Source organism: Botryllus schlosseri, chromosome 7 (genome assembly GCF_051294905.1).
Source record: "Botryllus schlosseri isolate E-star chromosome 7, Bs_hap1, whole genome shotgun sequence".
NCBI classification, from domain to species: Eukaryota; Metazoa; Chordata; class Ascidiacea; order Stolidobranchia; family Styelidae; genus Botryllus; species Botryllus schlosseri.
In genome coordinates this window covers 4,315,217-4,335,522 of record NC_137242.1, presented here as the reverse complement: position 1 = coordinate 4,335,522, position 20,306 = coordinate 4,315,217, and the positions used below count along the sequence as shown (strand labels likewise).

General features: G+C 41.3%; 2 protein-coding genes and 1 long non-coding RNA gene across 7 annotated transcripts in view; 2 read left to right on the top strand and 1 right to left on the bottom strand.

Moving 5' to 3' along the window:
* Nucleotides 1–18,511, top strand: part of LOC145443756 (uncharacterized) — a 232,157-nt gene extending 213,646 nt beyond the window's left edge. The window contains exon 2 of the long non-coding RNA XR_013916528.1: nucleotides 15,308–18,511. This is a non-coding gene — a long non-coding RNA (uncharacterized LOC145443756). The remainder of the gene's footprint in view (nucleotides 1–15,307) is intronic.
* Nucleotides 3,585–9,382, bottom strand: LOC145443747 (uncharacterized). Of its 5 annotated transcripts, none has more exons than XM_080321701.1 (3): nucleotides 9,284–9,382; nucleotides 7,343–7,546; nucleotides 3,585–5,435 (listed from the first exon to the last, which is right to left on the bottom strand). In XM_080321701.1, exon 3 carries the CDS (start codon nucleotides 5,371–5,373, stop codon nucleotides 4,756–4,758), a length of 618 nt encoding a protein of 205 aa, XP_080177827.1. In that variant the 5' UTR covers nucleotides 5,374–5,435; nucleotides 7,343–7,546; nucleotides 9,284–9,382; the 3' UTR covers nucleotides 3,585–4,755. The 5 variants fall into 5 exon arrangements, with proteins under 5 accessions (XP_080177827.1, XP_080177828.1, XP_080177829.1 ...); XM_080321702.1 differs by having other exon boundaries at nucleotides 3,585–5,428; nucleotides 7,343–7,479; XM_080321703.1 differs by having other exon boundaries at nucleotides 3,585–5,405; nucleotides 7,343–7,479.
* LOC145443739 (aspartate aminotransferase-like) lies at nucleotides 13,470–14,903 on the top strand. The gene has a single exon (XM_080321691.1). The coding sequence runs from the start codon at nucleotides 13,565–13,567 to the stop codon at nucleotides 14,849–14,851; it is 1,287 nt and encodes a 428-aa protein (XP_080177817.1). The 5' UTR covers nucleotides 13,470–13,564; the 3' UTR covers nucleotides 14,852–14,903.
* Nucleotides 18,512–20,306: the final 1,795 nt, after the last annotated feature.

Genomic DNA, 20,306 nt, shown 5'->3' with positions numbered 1-20,306 from the left:
ATAACACGCTTTGAGATTTTATTTACAAACGTTGTAGTAATTCAATTATTAGTCATCGTCTTTATCGCGTCTTTTCACTTGGGGTATATAAAGCGTTTGTCGGACATTTTTAGGTTGGGTATTTTGATGACGCTCAATTAATTGTGAATCCTGTTCTGTACTCGCAGCGTTTGGATAATACATTTCTTCAGTATTTAACATTGGAGTGCCAGACAGTTGAATTGCGACAGTTTTGCGTCAAGATATCTCAAGATTAGAAAGGCTTCTGCGCCTAGAAATCGGCAATCAAAGCCGCGCAGAAACAGGGGCGTCGATATTCGCACGGGTCGAAAAGCGCTTTATCATGAAATGCGGGTGAGGCGAAAACGCGTAAATTTCAGATTTACAGAGACGGAATCGGCCTATCAATACGTATTTTGCAATAACGAAGGATCACAGGTAGATGCAGTGTAGCCTGTTCGCATTTCGCTTTAATCTCGGTACATCCTAAAACAGGGGACCAGTGAACTTTTACTTGAGTGATCGCTATATCCTGCTATCGCTACGCTAATCGCATAAAATTTGGTAGTCAGTCAGTATGTTTTATTCCTCTCACCAACAAACACAACATGCAAATTGGTGAGGATTGAGAGACGACGGGGAATCGGAAGGTCTTAGATTCAGTCGCCACCCAGCGGAGTTATAAACGAGTAGGCTATCTGGGATCATCATAACTCACAGCGCTGAACAGAGGTAGCATACGCGAGACCAAATGGCTGGACTTAGAGGCTTATCAATGCGCCTGTCCTGTGTCGCTCGTTATTATCGCATCACAAAGGTAATGCATATGCATGTTTTCTTTGCTATGATATGACCAATCCGGCTTTCAAGGCTACTACAATGGAAAATAGTATCGAAACTATAATTTTCATTGCGGAACGTAGGCCTATAATTTCATTACTCGAAAATTCCTTTTTTACTACTCTACTCATACTCGATTCATACTCGATTCAGATTCGATTTTTTGAATCATTGCGCCCAGCCCTTACAATCGAGTTGAACAAAAAGAACAAGGAGTGTCTAAACTTGTAAAGCAGTGGTTCTCAACCTTTTCGTCTTCGCGGTCCCCTTTTGCACCGTCACAGACCTTCGCAGACTCCTCCAATTTAGTTGAAATTCGTGCAACCGTGATCTGTCTTGTGCAAATATTAACTGTAGGCAAGTGATAAACAGCAATAACACGACTTTTCTCGAAAATTACGCCACATTATTTCTGTAATAATTTGGAATACTTTTATTATCAAAGCGAATTATGTAGTTGTATTTCTTGGTATGCGCGGTCGTGTCTTGAAAATCCACGCCATTCATTTGATATGAATGAGTGCCAAAAATCCACTTCCACAAAGAAAGGTATAATAATGTAACAATAACGCGTGACGTAACTTGGAAATTGAATCAGGTTTCGTTCATATCAAATCATAGTTCACATTCTTATAAGCATTAGGATGGCAAATGTCTGTACAATAATCATTGGTTTATTAGCAATTTGATCAGTTCAATACACCACAAAAAATGCGATACAATGAAAAGACAGGAAGATGTCGAAGCGACTTGGAGTAGTCTATGGCACCAGACACCCACCTTGGCCTAGGCGATGTGAAGAGGAGTACAGTAAGCTTGGCTTTACAATTCTAAGCAATTTCAGGAAAATATAATGATTAAAATTAGAGCATAGAAACATTTCATAAATTACATTACAATTAGGTTACCGGCTTTTCGCTCTAATTATTGTCAAAGTCAACTATAGAATTATCTAGTTCTCCAAATCCGTATCAGGCGCTATATACCCAGGTGAATGACAGTTTGACAAACCGTATTTGATCGTTTCGGAATCCTCCTTTGTTGATTACGTCGCGTCTGCATCGCAAGTACATTGTTTGTCTTGAGCAGATGAAATAATAATAGAACCGTCGATTATGCCCTCACTGGTGTGATTCTGAGCGTGTAACCCAGTGGTCGGGAACCTATGGCTCGCGAGCCATATATGGCTCTTTTGGGTATAAGATATGGCTCTTTGACGTATTTTCAAATTTGCACTTATTTTTATCGATAATACAGCAATTTGTTAGTAAGTTTTCTTAGCGGCCAGAATAATTATTCTCGTGGCAGCATAAGCATTCGAGAGGTCAAGGCAGTGGCATATCCAGGGTTAAGGGCTCGGACCCCTTTACAAAATCCTCAAATTTAAGTTGCTTTAACGCCAGCGACCAATATCCCTCGCGAATTCGACGTACCCGGCATCGCGCGTTGCGTAATTTTGGATTGCACCATACGTTGGTTGATCAAGAGAACAGCAGACATGGGGACGCCTATATGACAAGCTATAGTTTTCAAATACACATTGTTTTCCTGATCTACGCCGAGAAATGAACTGCATTGAAAGTGACATTCCAATTACAAATCCAAATTACAAACAACGCTTCGCTATCCACGTCCAAATTTATAAGTATAATAGCTTTCTAGTACTGCCGATAAAATGTAGGCGTGCAGTGCAACGTTTATGTTACCGCCGAATTAAGAAGTTGATCATTATTTAAATTTTCGGAATCAGCTCTACAGTTATATCAGATTAATATCAATTATTATAGATTCTGAGCTATACGATGAATTACGCTATCACAGGATGAATAGTAGCCTACGAGTTTTTACAAAGAAAATATGGCGCCCACGACGAATCCCATGTAGTGCGTTCGAATTAGTGCTACCATGGCGTCACAAATATTCAATTGTGACGTAACAGTTGATTGACATGTATGGCTCTTTGGGAGTTGAGATGGAAAAAATAGGGCCAATATGGCTCTTCGGACAAAAAAGGTTCCCGACCACTGGTGTAACCTATGACGCAAAAGCTGTGCTTTTGTCGCCTGACGGACACTTTGACATTATTGTTAATGCCATTGTCGCTTCCGTAACTGCGATGGAATTTCACCTCTCAAATTTAGTGTAGGCCTATATCCGAAAACAGCGTTGTCTCTCGTTTACTTTTCCTTCATATCATTATCATTGTTTCAGTATATATGAATTACTTCTCATTGCCGTTGCCGAAAGCAGTCTGATTAAATTGGTGCGTTTGAAGTACGTTATCTTGTCAAAGGTCACGGAATCGTCAATTATAATCGGACAAGTATTACCTAAAGAAAATTTAGCACGACCATTCTCGACAGCTATACCTGGATATAAGTCTAGGCTACTTCCCAAGATCACTATTGATCGTGTTTCGGCGTTTTTATCCTAAATCCGTTCTTGCTAGATCCAAACAAATTCATACAATCTGTAAACGATTTTGGATGCATCAGGAGCATAGCCTCTCATAGCCGAGCTTATCCTACTCAGGAAAGATAATCTTACTCCGGAGTCATGTATGAGGATAAACTTACGTAAAGAGATTAAAACTCTTATGCTAACGTGGTCTTGACTTTTCGTATTTGTATATTGACTGTCGTTGACTCATACTTCAGACTATTTCAATTGTGAGCGGAGGCGTCGCGCGGAGATATCCCTTTCTCTGCGTATGGCTCGTTTTCGGACTCATCACGTTCACGAAGTTACAATAGATCTCTCATGTTGCTTAATTTATCAAAATGCATTCGCACCCCAAAATTTGTCTCTGCCTCTCTGCATGAAAGATTGTGGTAGGCTTATATACGAAACAAAATTAGTACGGTATGCAATGAAATATGTAATTTTTCCCATAGCAAGCAAAACGAGAGAAGTTCATTTTTGCCTGGAAAATTCTGGTGCTTTGGTGATATAACCCATACATTCTACTAGGGTTGCATTTAAAACAAACCGTGTTTTAAAACACTTTGTTTAAAACATGTTTTAAACAGTGTTTTAAATGAAGTCCTTTTAAAAAAAATTGTTTTTTTTCAAGTTGTAAAATTATGCCATAATTGTGTAAATACTTTCAAAAAAACATGTTGTATGAGCCTATACGGACAACTACTACCCGATATATAGCCGACGTATATCGATATGGGATGGTTAAAACCCTTATAGAGTAGTCGGTTAAACATTGATAGTACAGATATTTCGTCAATTCACTATGACGTCACAATTGAATATCCGTGGCGTCATGGCTTAACTGGTGGGGTGTGTTTGACCCCACCTCGCCATCCGTGTAACGGTTTTACGCCTCAGGGGGAACTTTGAAGTGGGTAGACAGTATAGGGTTCAAAAAAGAAAGACTGATCATTATAACGTCCTGCAGGAGGTTACTAGACAGCTGTATAGCGAAATTAGTGAGAAAAAAAAGCATATTAACCAAAAGAGTCAATGTGACCCCACCTCGCCATTCGTGTAACGGTTTCCACCTTAGTGGTCTAGGGTTAAAAAAAACATGTTTTGAATTATGGCTTTGTTTTAAACATGTTTGTTTCAAATTGATTTTTGTTTTAAATGCAACCCCACATTCTACAATGTACTTGTACATGTAAAGGAACGATTAGGTTACCGAGTCAATATCACATTTTCCCTCTCCAAGCAATCCCGGGTAGCATGCCGTGGATACCAGTCTTTTGCCTGACCAGGCCGGGGTTCGTAACCATATGACCTTCTGATACAAAACAACACTCTATCTGACACTCTATCAATATGCTATCTCGTCGGACCGATAGCGTACTATATATCATATACAAGGTACAACGCTACCCCGATCACTGGACTTTCTATTAGACGTATAAAGTAAGATATATGGATTATCCGAAATATGGCCGGTTATCCTGATTGTGCCTTGGACTTTGGCCTATGCACCAAGTTCTCCTTTTTAGAGTGATGGTCAGATAGACGTATCTTTGTCACTACTTTTCGAGAGTTGGCTTCAGAATCGAGCTCGTGAAATCGAACCTTTCTCGAAGATTGTTTGTCCGAGTTATACGACTGATTTCGGTGAGGCGGGTGACTCGACGTTTGATGAATGTAAATGTCCAATTTCCCAACAACCTGACGGTCTCGTTTGTCCTTAAAGTCCGACTTTACGTGATCTTTATCGTGCTTCGTTTTCAAGGTGCGCCTGCTTGATTGGTCGTCTTCTCTGTGATGACATCTTCTCTTCCGGTGTGACCGGCTGCGATGCGATGAGTGCTCATGGCGTTGTTTTGATTGACGTAATTCTCGCAATTCACGAAGTAACTTCTCTTCGCGCAATACTGCTTCTTTCTTCATCTCCAGAAGCCTCCTCTCGGCGATTTCATTTTGCTGCCACATCAAAGTCTGAAACTGCAGACGCAGACACTTGATTTCCTCTTCGCTGGATGATTTGGATTTAGTTGAGTTCTGCGAACGAGATGACTCTGAACTACTCCTTGTTCTTTCTGGACTGGCATGGTCGGACATTCTCCAATGCAGTAACGCGCATGCGATTCAATCTGACATGAAATATATTCCGGATCTGTGAGCTGTTAAATCGGATTTAAAACTAATGAAGAGATAATTTGCATTAGCTACGTCTCGGTATTGTGAAAGACGTCTAGTTGTGTGTTCACGAACTCAGATAGAACGCCTAAGTGATTATGATTACTAGTATAACTGCGTATACGTGGAATGTGTGCAGAGAGGTAGTGATTTCTGACGCACCGCAACAAACGAAGCATCTGCAGATAGTGAGAGTAGAACATAAATCGAATTACATAATCCATCGTTGTTTCCGAAGAACGCCCTATACTGCCCAGTCTATATATCCCTACTTTTGAACATTATTGTTGCACTCTAGTCCACATGATGAAGGATATAAATAATAATAATAGTTAACACAACTACGTCACAATCGATCCGTGACGTCATGTGATTGTTGAAATTCTTCTGCCACTCTGCAAGATCATCTTGGTCCCTTTAATGTTAAAAGCATACCTGTGTCTATACTTCATTTTATCAGATATATACTATGCAAAGATGGAATGAAATACGAAGCTACCTGCTGCATGCTGGTTTTTATTACACGTGGGTAATATTTTAATTGTAGCCTACGGATCTTTTGTATTCCGTTAAACGGAGTGTAAACCCGGTGCAAATCATTCTGCTCAGTACACAAACCGACGAATAGCTCTGCAATAAAACTCGGTAAGAGTTTTCCGAATCACTCGCTACTAACATCTTGTCTAACATCGTTCCGTAAACAGCTGATGCTCGTCTTCGCGGCGTGATATTTTCCTGAAAATGGTAGCTTTTTCGTCGGGCGAAATGTATTTTCGATCTCGTTTTAATGTCGTGAGTCAAGAGTAAATAATTGGGTCGACCTTTTTGTTTTTACAAACAATGACGTAGTTGGAAAATCAAGGAATTAATTTCCCAATAGGATTTTACTGATTTAATCCTAAAAACATTTCTCGGCAGATTTCTTATAATCCTAATCTTATAAAATTCGTTAGTTCCTAATAAAGGATGTATATACCGATTTTTGATGGCTTGTTGTTGGCTCAAAAGGTACACCGGTAAGGAAGTGGAACCTCATTAATTCCAGTTAATATTTATATAGAGACCACTTTTTCCTCTAATCCCGGAGCTCCGAGTATAGGACGCCGTGGATACTAGTTTCACAAGCAAGTCTTCGGTCGGACCGGGATTCAAGATCATGACCGGCCAATCGAGAAGCTGGACGCACTTCCCGTCTACGACCACGCTTTTAATGTAAGACATGGAGTAATTGTGATTTGCAATGGTAATCGATTATGATGATTACAGCATTTTCAAATAATCGTAATCGCATTCGATTAAATTCGAAAAAATTCCGAATTAATTGTTTTCGATTATTTCACATATCTATATAATCGTTTTCTTTATAAAAGGACGTTTGACTTATACAGTGGCTATGATAAACTGAAAATTCGTGAACAAGGGATAGCGAGTTATATATTAGCTTCATAATATCAGGTAGCAGAAACGTCGGATTTGTAATCTCCACTGTTCATTATTGCACCACAAGCAGCCCTATTAGATTTGCTTGTAATTGCGTAACGATGAATTATCCACCCACAGAAAATTTATATTCGATATATTAGTATGATTGAAAGAACTATCGCCATGCATATTGTCAGGTTATAACGATACACACCAGACACCACTACCTCGCAGGAGGATGATAATAATCATGCACACTCTGCTTAGTTTCAAATATAGTAACATGATCATTGATGTTTGGTTAGGCTTAAAACGCAGCTTGAACGTTTCTGCGTGGCGAGGAGTGAACGCCACATCGAAGCACTGAAAATCAACTGCTGCTTATACAAATCATAACCGAGCTGTTACCCGTAACGACAGCTCGCAATATTTGTAATTATAAGTGGATTGTAGTAGGGTTACCACTTACCATATGTCCTCCTCAAGGAGGATTTCTCCCCCTTTTTCGGGAAATCGAAAATATCCTCCGAGGATGCGTAAATGTCCTCCTGTTGGGTATTTGTCCTCCTTTATCGCCTTGAGAGCCAGGCTAATGGACGGACACAACTAAAAGCAGCATAAATGACATGAAATCTGCGATGCGGACGCTCGGGCGCGTTTTCCGGGAATAGGACTGGAAAACGATTTTTTTTTAGTCAACACCACACCAGCAGGGCCGTAACTGCCGCACCCCAAACCCCCCAATTGGGGGGGCGAGCTCGAAGGGGGCCCAAAATTATTTCCTGAATTAGCATAAATTATAGAGTATTTTTTGAAAATTTGTGCAACTTTTTCAAAAATTTTTCGCGCTGCGCGCGATTTCAAGTTGCCAAATTTCTTTATTATTGGGTACTTTTCCCCCCCAAAAAAATACGCAACATTTATAGAAATGGGCATATAAGCGTTGGCCATTACCGCGCCACGACGAACCAAGACGTATAAAATCTTAGACCATGCAATATGCGACTCCAAGAAGTGTGCCAGAACGATCGGCAGCGAGAAAACTTCTGCCGAAAGGGACTGCCCTTATACTGACCTAAAACTTCGTTACATATACAAATTACACATAGGTTTGATTGTCCATAGGCGCCTGAATGACTGGCGCCGAAAGTCTTGGCAACCTGAACCTTAGAAGACAAATACCATCCCGCAGAGAAAAATTATATGGCAATGAAGAAATACCTATTTGAAATCGTGTGTACTTTTAGTTTAGTACGTTTGGGCGATTCTATATTTTTTTTTATAGCAGACAGGAGGTCACGAAGTAACATCATGTAGCCAAGTCATACCAACGGGTACGCCCGCCCGAATATGTTTAATTATTATTTACGGGCTCTACAGTTTCGAAGACACCTCCCTAAGCTATACCGGTAAATATGAGTAGAGAGGACAAGAAATTTATAGCAATATATATGCAATTCCCGATCTTATTGACCGATTTATCATGAATTATCGAAAATTTTCGCGCATGGCGCTGGCTCACGAAACGGTACCACTATAACTTCGTGGTAAAAGTGAACAACGTGATGGGGGACGGTTTATCACCTAATGGAAGCCCATGACTCAAGTTTTTTTGGGGGCCTGACGAAGTGCTGTTTTGTTCCTGTCAACGGGTATACACCAGGAGATGTTTAACTATTATTGAGGGTTCCTACCTTTTCAAACACACCTCACTCAGCTCTACCGGTCAATCAGATTACGTGAGCAGAGAGAGGGTAAAAATTAATAGCAATATATATGTAATTCCCGATCATATTGCCCGATTCAAACATGAATTACTGAAATTTTTCGCGATTCGCGCGTCTAGTCGGGAAAAGCTGTTTCACCAAACGGACATGCAACGGAGATGTCAAATAGCGTCAAAAAGCGGATAGCCAAAGGGTGGTCTGGGGGGCGAAGCCCCCCAGAAGTTAGGTTTATCACCCTGTGGGGGCCCAAGACCAACGTTTTGGGGGGGGGCCTGACGAAGTGCTGTTACGGCCCTGCACACCAGTGTACTGTAAAGTGGTTAATTCGGGAGTCGAGTTATTTTGTCGCCTACATTTATGTTATCCTTTCTTAAATCCAGTGTGCATACCTCTTTGTTTACATGCTGGAGGCCACGTGAGTGTCTGATTTTTCGGCAGTATTGGCGCGCTCCTATCTTTTCAATATATCGTAATCGTGTGGTGTATTGATTTGATAAAACTTTTAGTAAAATGATGATAAAAATTTTATAGTCCGGCAATGCAACTTTTGTAGTTTGTTAAAAGTGTCCTCCATTCCGGATCCCAAAAAATGGTATAAGGGCATAACCCTAATCGCCGGCAATAGACATATAATGATAACTACGAGAATCATTATTCACTATATGACAGAATTTTATGCTCACTTTATCTGAGCCATCGTTATTTCGCAATTCTTTTCTCGTCATTTGAATCCGCCGCCTTAGCCCTCCTCCGTTAATGCACGGCGCCTTTGTGAGTCGTAGCTAGAATGAAAATCGCTGGGGACAATAAATCGTCAACTATAAAGTTGGGCAGTGGATATATTGTGATGCAACAAAGAAAATAATGTCAAAGAAAATCGTTCTTTCGCGAGGCCTAGTTTTCCAATATCTGTTCCAGAAAAGACTTATGTTCTAACGGAAATCTAACCTTAGACGTAAAATAAATGTAATCGTACTTTTGCATGAAATCGTAATCGTAATCGCGTGATTTAGAAGTAATCATTACATTGGTAAGGTAATCACCCGTCACCCCATTTCTGTTATACTTGACGTTACGAAATGTTTTGTCGGGGTACACATACTTTGTGAATGTCGGCAATGTCGCGCAATGTCGGCAATGTCTGCAACGTTGGTAGTAGGTACAATATACGAACTTATAATTATATCTGATATTATACTTGACCGATAGCAATGTCTGTGATGTTGCCGCAATGTTGATAATACCAGCGCAATGTCGACAATGCCGACATTGCTGACTTTGCGCCGAATTATCGACATTGCGCCGGCATTGTCGACATTGCGCTGGTATTATCGACATTGCGGCAACATCATCGACATTGCTATCGGTCAAGTGAAATATCAGTTATAATTATTTGGATATAAGTATATTGCAAGTTCCGTTATGCGCTATAGCGGTACTATACAAATGCCTTTTCTCATCAGATCAGAAGGCATTTGTACAGTACCGGAGGTCGCATCGAGAAAGTGCAACCGTGAAGGAATGCGCGCGCGCTCAAATTTAGCAAAGGGTTAAAAAGCGATGACGAGTGGTCTCGATACCACTGAGATAGCTAGAGTGCAACAGGACCGTTCGCGAAAATCCTTTAGCACCCGTTCGAGTATGGCTGCTGTCAATAATGTTTTCACGCTATCATCTTTAGTTCCAGACCATCAATCAATCGTCAGATTATATTTTCATCTGTCCAAGAAGGACACACAATGTACAATGCGATATACAAGACACACAATGCGATGTAATGAACAGATCGGGGATGCCGAACGACCAACCAGTTGAGGTGATAGGGTCCATGTCATATATAGCGCCGTGGAAGTCATCCAAATCCGGTTTTCTCAATCCATGCCTGCCTGTACCTAATGTTTACTCGTAAATGGTGATGATAATTCTGAAATTTGTAATGTAACACTCGCCAAGCACCAGCAAATGGGTAAAACCACTGAAGCGTATCGAAATAGCTATAAAATGCTCAAGATTCCCCGGGAATCTCGCTAGATATGGCTTCAGCTGTGGATCAATACAAAGTACAAGCGGAAATGGTTGGCCCACGAGTCGGGGGTTCACTGCATACGAAAGATTACCGACCTCTGCAATATTATAAACGTCAAAGTTGAAAACTCGCATGCTGCTGAGAAGATATGGCACATAAATAGTCCCACAAAATGACCGGTGTAGTGGCGAAATGGTTTGAAACGTGCACAGTAGGGTTGTCCAAAATTTGGAAAATTTTAAAAATACCCCGTGATTGTGTCTCATTCCATAGATTATTGATAAAAAATAACAATGAGCCTGAAAGAAGCTCACGGGAAGGCCGTTAAGATTTCGGCCAAAGCGTTTGAAAGTAGCTGCCCAAGAATGGGCGTGCCACCGACCATAGAACGGCGAGAAGACTAGTAATCAAATAACCACGGCCCTTGATTGGCTAATTGGCTATGCTTCAATGATCACCACAGCAACAGCTTTCTGATTATGTGCTCAAGGAGTCTGCTAACGGTGGGATTCTGAAATCGCGTTCTTGGTAGGTTGGCAGATGATGATTTGAGATTAATTCAGGACATGTTAAGGTACGAAATACATGATGAACAATCAACAGCTGCTTCACAAAAACTTCTACAGCATGACTGCTTTATTGGAAGGAAACGGCTGTAGCCTACATGCCGTGTTTTCATCGAGGGAAAGCAAAGGCGCTTATGCAAGCGGTAAACGAATTCCCCGTTTGGAAAGGATCCATCATCAGTGAACACAAATATAAAGCTTAACAATGACACGATACCGTAATTTGTGTGATCTTATTAGGCTCAAGCTGTAATATATAGGTGACGTTTTGAATGATATTGGAATAGGCTGAATCAGCGGGTTATGCTTGGCACTCATCAGATGCTTACAGTAAATTGAATTCACTTGTAAGTGTTGCTAAAGTCCCTAATGATAACGCACACTCGCACAGGCTATGCCCAATGTGGTATGTCAAAGTCCCTATTGATCCCGCAGAAAATAGGTGTAAAGATAATCACAGACTATACTGCATAGTATCCAGCATAGTTTGGACATGATATCCAGCATTGTGCTTACTTTACACCTCTTTTCTGCAGCATCATTAAGGACTTTGACAACACTTACATGTGAATTCAATTTGCTGTAAGTATAACTGCCAAGCACAACCGGCTGATTCAGTCAATCCCTAGAGCATTCAAAATATCAACTATATACTACAACTTGAGTCCAATAAGCTCACACAAAGTATAGTGTCATGGTCAAGCTTTATATTTGTATTCACTGATGATGGATCCCTTCTGAAACGGGGAATTCGTTCACTACTTGCATAAGCGTCTTTGCTTTCCCTCGATGAAAACACGGCATGTAGGCTACAGCCGTTTCCTTCACAATAAAGCAGTCCTGCTGTAGATGTTTTTGTGAAGCAGCTGTTGATTGTTCATCATGCATTTCGTACCTTAACATGTCCTGAATTAATCTTAAATCATCATCTGCCAACCTACCAACAACGCGATTTCAGAATCCCCACTGGTAGCAGACTCCTTGAGCACATAATCAGCAAGTTGTTGCTGTGGTGATCATTGAAGCATAGCCAATTAGCCAATCAGGAGCCGTGGTTATTTGATTACTAGTCTTCTCGCCGTTCTATGGTCGGTGGCACGCCCATTCTTGGGCAGCTACTTTAAAACGCTTTGGCCGAAATCTTAACGGCTTTCCCGTGAGCTTCTTTTGGGCTCATTGTTATTTTTTATCAATAATCTATGGAATGAGACACAATCACGGGGTATTTTTAAGATTTTCCAAATTTTGGACAACCCTAGTGCACAGGTGCACACGACAATTTTTTTGCACGATGTGGTAGGAGACTAGACTTGGTATCATCCATACGTCAACCCCTGTTTGCCATATATGTCCAGTGTCCACATTGCAGTGGCGTGACGTCCACCTGGCAAATGAAAACTTAACTTTGCTGTGGTTGAAAATAATGTTATATATGCAACACGCATCGCCGATTACATCCCATTGTCTTGGTGAAAATATCTGTATCAGCATTTAAAATTGTCGTAAAATGCTATTGCTTGGTGAATTTGACGGTGGCTTTGTATTCATTATTTGCTCAATTACATCGTTACCGGGTAACTAACAGCGGTGTTTGCTAGGGGCAATCAACATTTCGATGTCGGCAATATTTTGGAATCGGGATTTCGCAACCAATCATAGTACAGTTTTGCCAAGGGGCGTATTCGACGAATTTAGAATTCTAATTGAAAAAGTCTTATTCCATAGCGTATGGATTTAGGGATATCTTCTCTTCTTTTGTAATCCACGAAACAATATGTTCATATTGTTATTTTATTCACCAAGAGAAAAGTAGCGAAGGTCCGAGTACGGTGATGTAATGAGTAACTATTCTGTCTGTGTGACATATCAATAACAAAACTGACGTTCGCTACTCATGAGAGTCAGTCGACAAGCTTTTAGTGAATAAATTTACAATATGAACGAACATGTTGCTTCGTGTAACTCTGAAGCTCTGTACCGCGAAAGCATTGTTTATGTATTCGTGTCATATTTTAACCCGTCGCAATGATTCGAGACATAATTCGAATACGACGAATTGATTGAACCAGGACTAACTCTTAAATTTAGAACAAGTTGTGCAACATATATATATCAGTGGGATATGTTACATAACAGGCAGACGCTTAAATGAGAACAATTTATTTTGGTGACAAATGATTGTGAAACGCGGAAGTTCGCGCCACGATCTTATGTAGAAAACCTGCGATACGCTTCAATCAGTTTATGACCTCGGGGGAACATAAGGCTTAGGCCAGGTTTGCAGCATATCGGCATTTCAGTATCCGTGTTTCAAATCGCTGTACCGAAGAGTAATCCTGTTTCGCATATATAGTATTGCGGTAGTTATCAATATGGAGCACCTGCGTGAAAAATTCGCCTCCATGCAAGGCGCCATGAATCTGGAGCAAAACGAGCGCATCAAGGAGTTACAGAAAGCAGGGCATAAGATATACCACTTGGGATTTGGCCAGTCGCCGTTCCCGGTACCTGACTTTGCGCAAGAAGCCTTACAATCGCACGCCGATAAAGCCGAATATCTTCCTGTGAAGGGTCTTCAGAAAACCAGACAACGTATATGCGAATATCACGCCCGAATTGACGGGCACACACACTTTACACCCGATGACGTTATAATCGGACCTGGCTCCAAGGATCTTATTTTTCTTCTCATGAATGCTCTTAAGGGTGATGTATATTTGGCTGCGCCGACTTGGACCACTTATAAACCGCAATCAGTCATTGCTGGTCTGGACTGTCATTTGTTGAAAACCCAACGTGAGAACGGCTGGAAATTGACAGGCGATCAAATAAAAAGAGAGTGCATAGACTGCAAGCCGGGATCCGTGCTTATATTTTGCAATCCAGACAACCCCACAGGGGCAACATATTCCGAAAAAGAGCTTGGAAGCTTGGCAGATGCAATCCGAAACACGAATATGCTGGTTCTATGCGATGAGATCTACGCAAGGTTGAAGTATGACGGAGAGCACCGTTCATTAGTTACGTATCTCCCAGAAAAATGCATACTCAGCACGGGAATATCCAAATGGGCCAGTTGCGGTGGGTGGCGAATGGGTTATCACATGTACCCACAGAATCTACGGCCAATACTAAAGGCCGTACAGGCGATTGCAAGCAATTCGTTTACGTGTTGCTCCGCCCCGGTACAGTACGCGGCTATATCTCTTCTCCAATTCGGCGACAATGCTGTCGAGTATGTTCGCCACTGTCGACGAGTTCTGTCTAACGTCGGTGGATACTGCGCTAAAACGCTATCCGCAGCGGGCGTACAAGTAGTACATCCAAATGCAGGTTACTATATCTTTCCTGACTTTGAGCCGTTCCGTGCGCGTTTTAAAGTCAAAGGCATCACGACAGGAGAACAGATGTGCGACGCGATATTGAAGGAAGCTAAAGTCTGCCTTCTGGCAGGAGGCCCGGCTTTCCTGGACGAAACTTCTCGATTTACAGTCCGGCTATGTTTTATCAACTTCGACGGAGCGCAGGCTTTAAAAGAGAGTGGAAAGTTCAGTTTGAACGACCCTCTTCCGACTGATTTTGTCGCGAAGTGTTGCAAAGATACCGTGGATGCAATAGAAGCTATAGTTACCTGGCTTAAAAGCTTGCCGGATGACTGATACTTATATATTATACCCAGGATTTGAGATAAATACAGTTCCCTTAAAAATATTCGTGAAAGCTTTTTCTCTCTGCATATATATATAATATACCGTATATCGAGTATGAAATATCCCAATGTAATATATATAGATAATATCGATCGCCTAGTTCGCGCCGCGAGGGTGGCAGATCAGTCCGTATCGAAAACTTTCAGCGTTGGCATCATAACCTTCGCTCTTCCCGATCTCATTTCATTCTATACATTGTACGGCGTTTTTCATTGGGTCTTTCTTGGGCTTTTAGGACGCCGTGTAAGAACGAGCGACACGTGTCGGGAGGGCAGTGTTGGGATCAAGTCACTACCTTCGAGGCACGAGTCATTTCGAGTCATTGCACATTTTGACTCGAGTCTAGTCAAGTCAATCGATTTTCGAAGGTGACTCCAGTCAAGTCAAGTCACTCAATATTTGGAGGTCAAGTCAAGTCACGAGTCAAGTCACATTTCAAGTCAAGTTGCCTTTTCGAAGTATGAGGTATGCTACGTCATGGCATTTTGCTAACTGTCTGAAATACAGATTGAGTTGAACGAACATAGCGTTAAATATACACGCAAGAAGGCGCTGTATTGCTCACATATGATTAGAACTGCTAAACTACGTATGTATAATTGTATAGCCTCAGTTTATAGTCACCAGCCAAAATAGAGAATGAGAAACGAATTGATTAGATGCAATACATTACCCATTTACTAATTGATATGATACATTTCGAGCCAGCACCAACGGTTGAGGACGATGTAAACTGTATTCGAATTCAATTTCAATAAAACAAGAAGTTTGGTTAAGGTAAAAACGGAGAACAGAAATATACATTCTGCTATAAAATTACTTCACTATACTAGTCTACGACAACGTAAGCTGTAAGCTTCTATCACTTCGCTTCTGTCAATAGGGCCAATATTTGTGAGAGGACCATGGAGGCTCAGTAAAACGCACGATCATTGAATGATTGGTCGCTCTCACGGGTTACACCAGCGTTTCGCGAACAATCCGAACAAATGCAAGATACAGTGATTTTTATCGAAACCGATTATACTTGATGACTTGAAATTGACTCGTGAATTTTGCTTCGAGTCACGAGTCAATCCACATTTCTGATGCGCCGAGTCAAGTCAAGTCATTTTAGCAAAGTGTCTCGAGTCAATTCAAGTCATACAAAAAAGGTGACTCGAGTCATCCCAACACTGCGGGAGGGATGACCCCATATATACTCACGACGTTTTACCTACCGACGAGAATGCCGGTGGAGCTGGAGATGGTAGTGGATTTCGTCACTACACGTCAACTGCAGCTGTGCTGTCCCAAGGTATTGAGCTGTGAGCCAGTAGTCCCTTTGCAGGATAAGTAGTCTTGGAGTGACGTCATGCGACGGCTTGTGAAAGTGTTAAAAACGCGATCTGTTTATAGCAGCCAAAGCCAACCAACTGAGGCGTTGAGCCGTATTGTTGAGTGGCTTTGCGTTTGCACGAGGCCTAGGGATATCTAGAACTATAGTTATAGAAAGATATCCCAGCACGAGGCCAAGTCGTAGTTTTGAAACGATACGATTGTTGATATACAATGTTCTTTCCAATTCTCTATTAGTTGCTGACGACTACCCCTGACGAGTGTCAGCCGAAAATATTCGGGTTCATTTCAATATGAATATACTACTCACTGTACTCAGTTTTGAAACTGAAATATATTATAGATAACTATAACCGACGGTAAGTTTAGTTATCTATAAAACAGTGCTTTTCAACCTTTTTGAGCTCCATTCGCACTTTTTTTTTATTTCATTCGCACCAGCCTGCCGAAATTTATTACACAAAAAGAAAATTAAGAAACTTATCACTTTTGTAATCGGAAAGCTTCTTGCAGGTACAGAACTTCATTATTTTACATTCAGCGTATCGTATTATTGATTAATGAAGTACTATAAAATCACTGCAGTAGAAAAATCACAGATATCGCACTCAAGGTGTTCGTTGCATTTTCCGGGGATATCGTGCAGTGATTTCCTTCGAAGCTTAAAGGGCGAACCCAAAAACAATATTCACTCGCAACAATATCACTTTTCCACTAAATCGACATGTTACGTCATCGCGGTGTGAATGTGTTCGCAATTAGAACCCACAAATGAGTGAAACTGCATGGACTTGAATCGTAGCATCAATATTGCGCCTAGCACCTTTTGGTTCATTTTCTGACAACATTCGAAAAGATGCTTCATCGTAATAACCTATATGCTAGCCGAGTGAATGGTACGGTGTACGTTGAAAACAGGAATGCGTTGCTATACAGCAGGCCTGGGCAAAGTGCGGCCCGTGGGCCAAATGAGGCCCGCGAAATTATTCTGTGCGGCCCGCGAACGGTTGCTGCGAATTCAGAACATAAATTTGCTTTTTGTATGACTAAAGCCATAGGCTGTATCAAATGAACAGGAAATTCGTTTACTTTGAAGCCTGTTCATTCATATGCCACGATTACGTTGCCTACTTACCTGACATGCGTAATAAAAGCAATGTGGCAAGCAAAATAAAAGCAATGTGGCAAAGTATGAGTAGCAATTGAAGTAAAGAAATCACTCCTTCCATATAGTTTAGTTCAAACCTGCCTTGTTGCCATTGTCACATTACGCGTTATACCGTATGTGTTTCAATTTGTTACGTGATATGTTTACAAATCATTAATTCGTAAAACAAGTCAATCAGTGCTCGCGATTGCTATGACTGACTCATCATATCTATCACCCATTAAAGATTAACGGGCATGCCAAAAAAGAAAGCCGAAAACTGAAATTCAAAGACGTTTTAGGTTTAGAATTTAGAGCACTAAATATTCGCATACTGGAGTCAGGGGTAAACCCATCCTTTCAGTTTCCGCCGAGCATGTCGCCGAGATTAAGAATTTTAATTATTAAAGTCGGTCTTATGACAAAAACACGAAACACTCGGTCAAGAGAGGGCGAATTTCAGAAAAAAAACTGCAAGCTTCGCTCAACATAAAGGCTATAAAGCTGCAAACTGCTCGGAAGGCAGCGACCAAGAAAATAAGCTTTGTACTATTGCATATACATTTCAGTGCAGGGTTCTCGAACTGAGAGACGTGAATGAATCAGAAGGGTGGCGCGAAGCCGCTCCGCGCGATATACCAGAGCTTATGGCTGTTGCTCTGTGTATTGTCAGACTTCGATATTTCATAATTCGCTCATCAACAGCCATAATCTCCAATGCCATCAAAGTATCCGTTGGGATTGCTAGCATTCTGATTGCAGTTTATAATATTTTGTGATATCATGGGCGCAAAATTGTTCACTATCATAAAGCGCACAAGTACAACACACGCGCGTCCACGTCGTCCAAATATCATATGATCGACCGAAAAGATCATCGCTCCATCAAATATGCCGGACCTGATGTGTGAAACAGTATCCCGCCGGCCATCCGACAGTCGACGAGCATGTCCACATTCAAGTCGAAATACAAGCAATTACTACTAAATAAATACAGTCCATCCTCAAGATTACCGGACCACGACTGACCTATCGATCTCGCTTCCCATGACATGCCGCCCTATTTCTTGTCGCATTCTTCTTCTATACTATCTTCTTTACTTTCATTCAGTGTGCATGCCTCCTCTTTACATCGCCTAGGCCAAGGTGGGTGTCAGATTCCATAGACTACTCCTTGTCGCTTCGACATCTTCCTGTCTTTTCATTGTATCGCATTTTTGTGGTGTATTGAACTGATAAAATTGCTAATAAACCAATGATGATGATGATGATGATGAGACGTGCCTAAAAAAGTTTGAGAACCACTGCTTCAGATTCTTCATAGAAGAACGTGGATAGGGGTTTAAAGAGATCTAAAATGTATCATGTTTAACATTGTTTCGAATCATGACAGCAAATAGATATTTTTGAATTACCGGTCACTTTCTCATTCCCTACTATCACCACATTTAAAGAGCAGCATTTATTAACAACGTAATTTAGAAATAAAATTAAAATACGCTTGAGAATATAGCTAACATTTTTCACCCGGCCCGCCGACGTATTTATTTTTCTCATTTGGCCCGCGGAGCAAAATCATTGCCCACCCCTGCTATACAGTATATCAGTGGTTCCCAACATTTTTCGACTCATCGCCCCCTTTTCAAGCTCCACACCGATCATCGCCCCCCAAATATTGGGAACCGAAAAACAGCACTTCGTCAGCCCCCCCCCCCCCAAAGAAAACGTTGGTCTTTTGGCCCCATAAAGTGATAAACCAAACCCCTAACCCCCCTCAGCCAGTGGGCATTTTGTCGCTACATATCAGCTATACCCTATTTCATGTACTGTTTGGTGAGTCACCGTATTTCGCCTAAACGCGCGAAGCGCCACAAATTTATATAATTATTGTTTGAATCGGTCAATATGGTCGATGTGGTATGTTGGAAAAGGTAGGACCCCTAAATAATAATTAAACATCTTCGGCGGAATCGTTGTTATATTGACTTCTTTACATGATGCTATTTCGTGACCTCCTATATCTGCTATGTCAGGAGATATGGAAATCGTCAAAACGTACCAAACTAAAAGACGCACATGATTTCATATTGGTATTTCTTTACTGGCAAATAATTTTTTCCTTGCGGGATGGCATTTGTCCTGTAGGGTTAAGATCGCCAGGACAGGAACATTCGACGCCAGCCATTGAGGCGCCTATGGACAATTAAACATATATGTATATTGTATATATATTGAAGTTTTCGGTCAGCACAAGGGCATTTCTTTTGGCCAAGGTCTTCTCGCTGCTGATCGTTCTGACACACTTCTCGGAGTCGCATGTTACATGGCCTTTATTTTCATATGACTTGGTGCACCGTGGCGCAGTAATGGCCGACGCCGAAGTCTCCCATTTCCATAAATCATGCGTATTTTTGTTGGGTGACGGGGACCCCAACATCAAGATACACAAAAATATTAAATCGCGCTCAGCGCGAAAACTTTTGAAAAAGTCGCTTGAATTTCTAAAAAATTACTCTATCATTCATGTTAATTCACGAAATAAATTCGGGCTTCCTTCGATTTCGGGCCCCCACTCCCAATGTGGGGGTTTGGCGTGCGATAGTTACGTTCCCGACTCCAATATAGCCGTTTTAGCGCGCCATCGCCCCCTTCGTTATTTTCGCCCCCCCTAGACCGCCAAATCGCCCCCTGGGGGGCGATATCGCCCGCGTTGGGAACCAATGCAGTATATAATACACAAACCCACACAATCCGAGTAATTGATGACCGTTGTTTATGGATAGACTTCATTCTCTTTTTATCCATGCAATACACAAATCAACGGATCTTTCAAGAACAACGTGTGGTATCCTTCTGGTTGTCAAGGCCAACCATTACACCTTCTTGAATAATTATGTAAATAAGATTCATGATTAACAC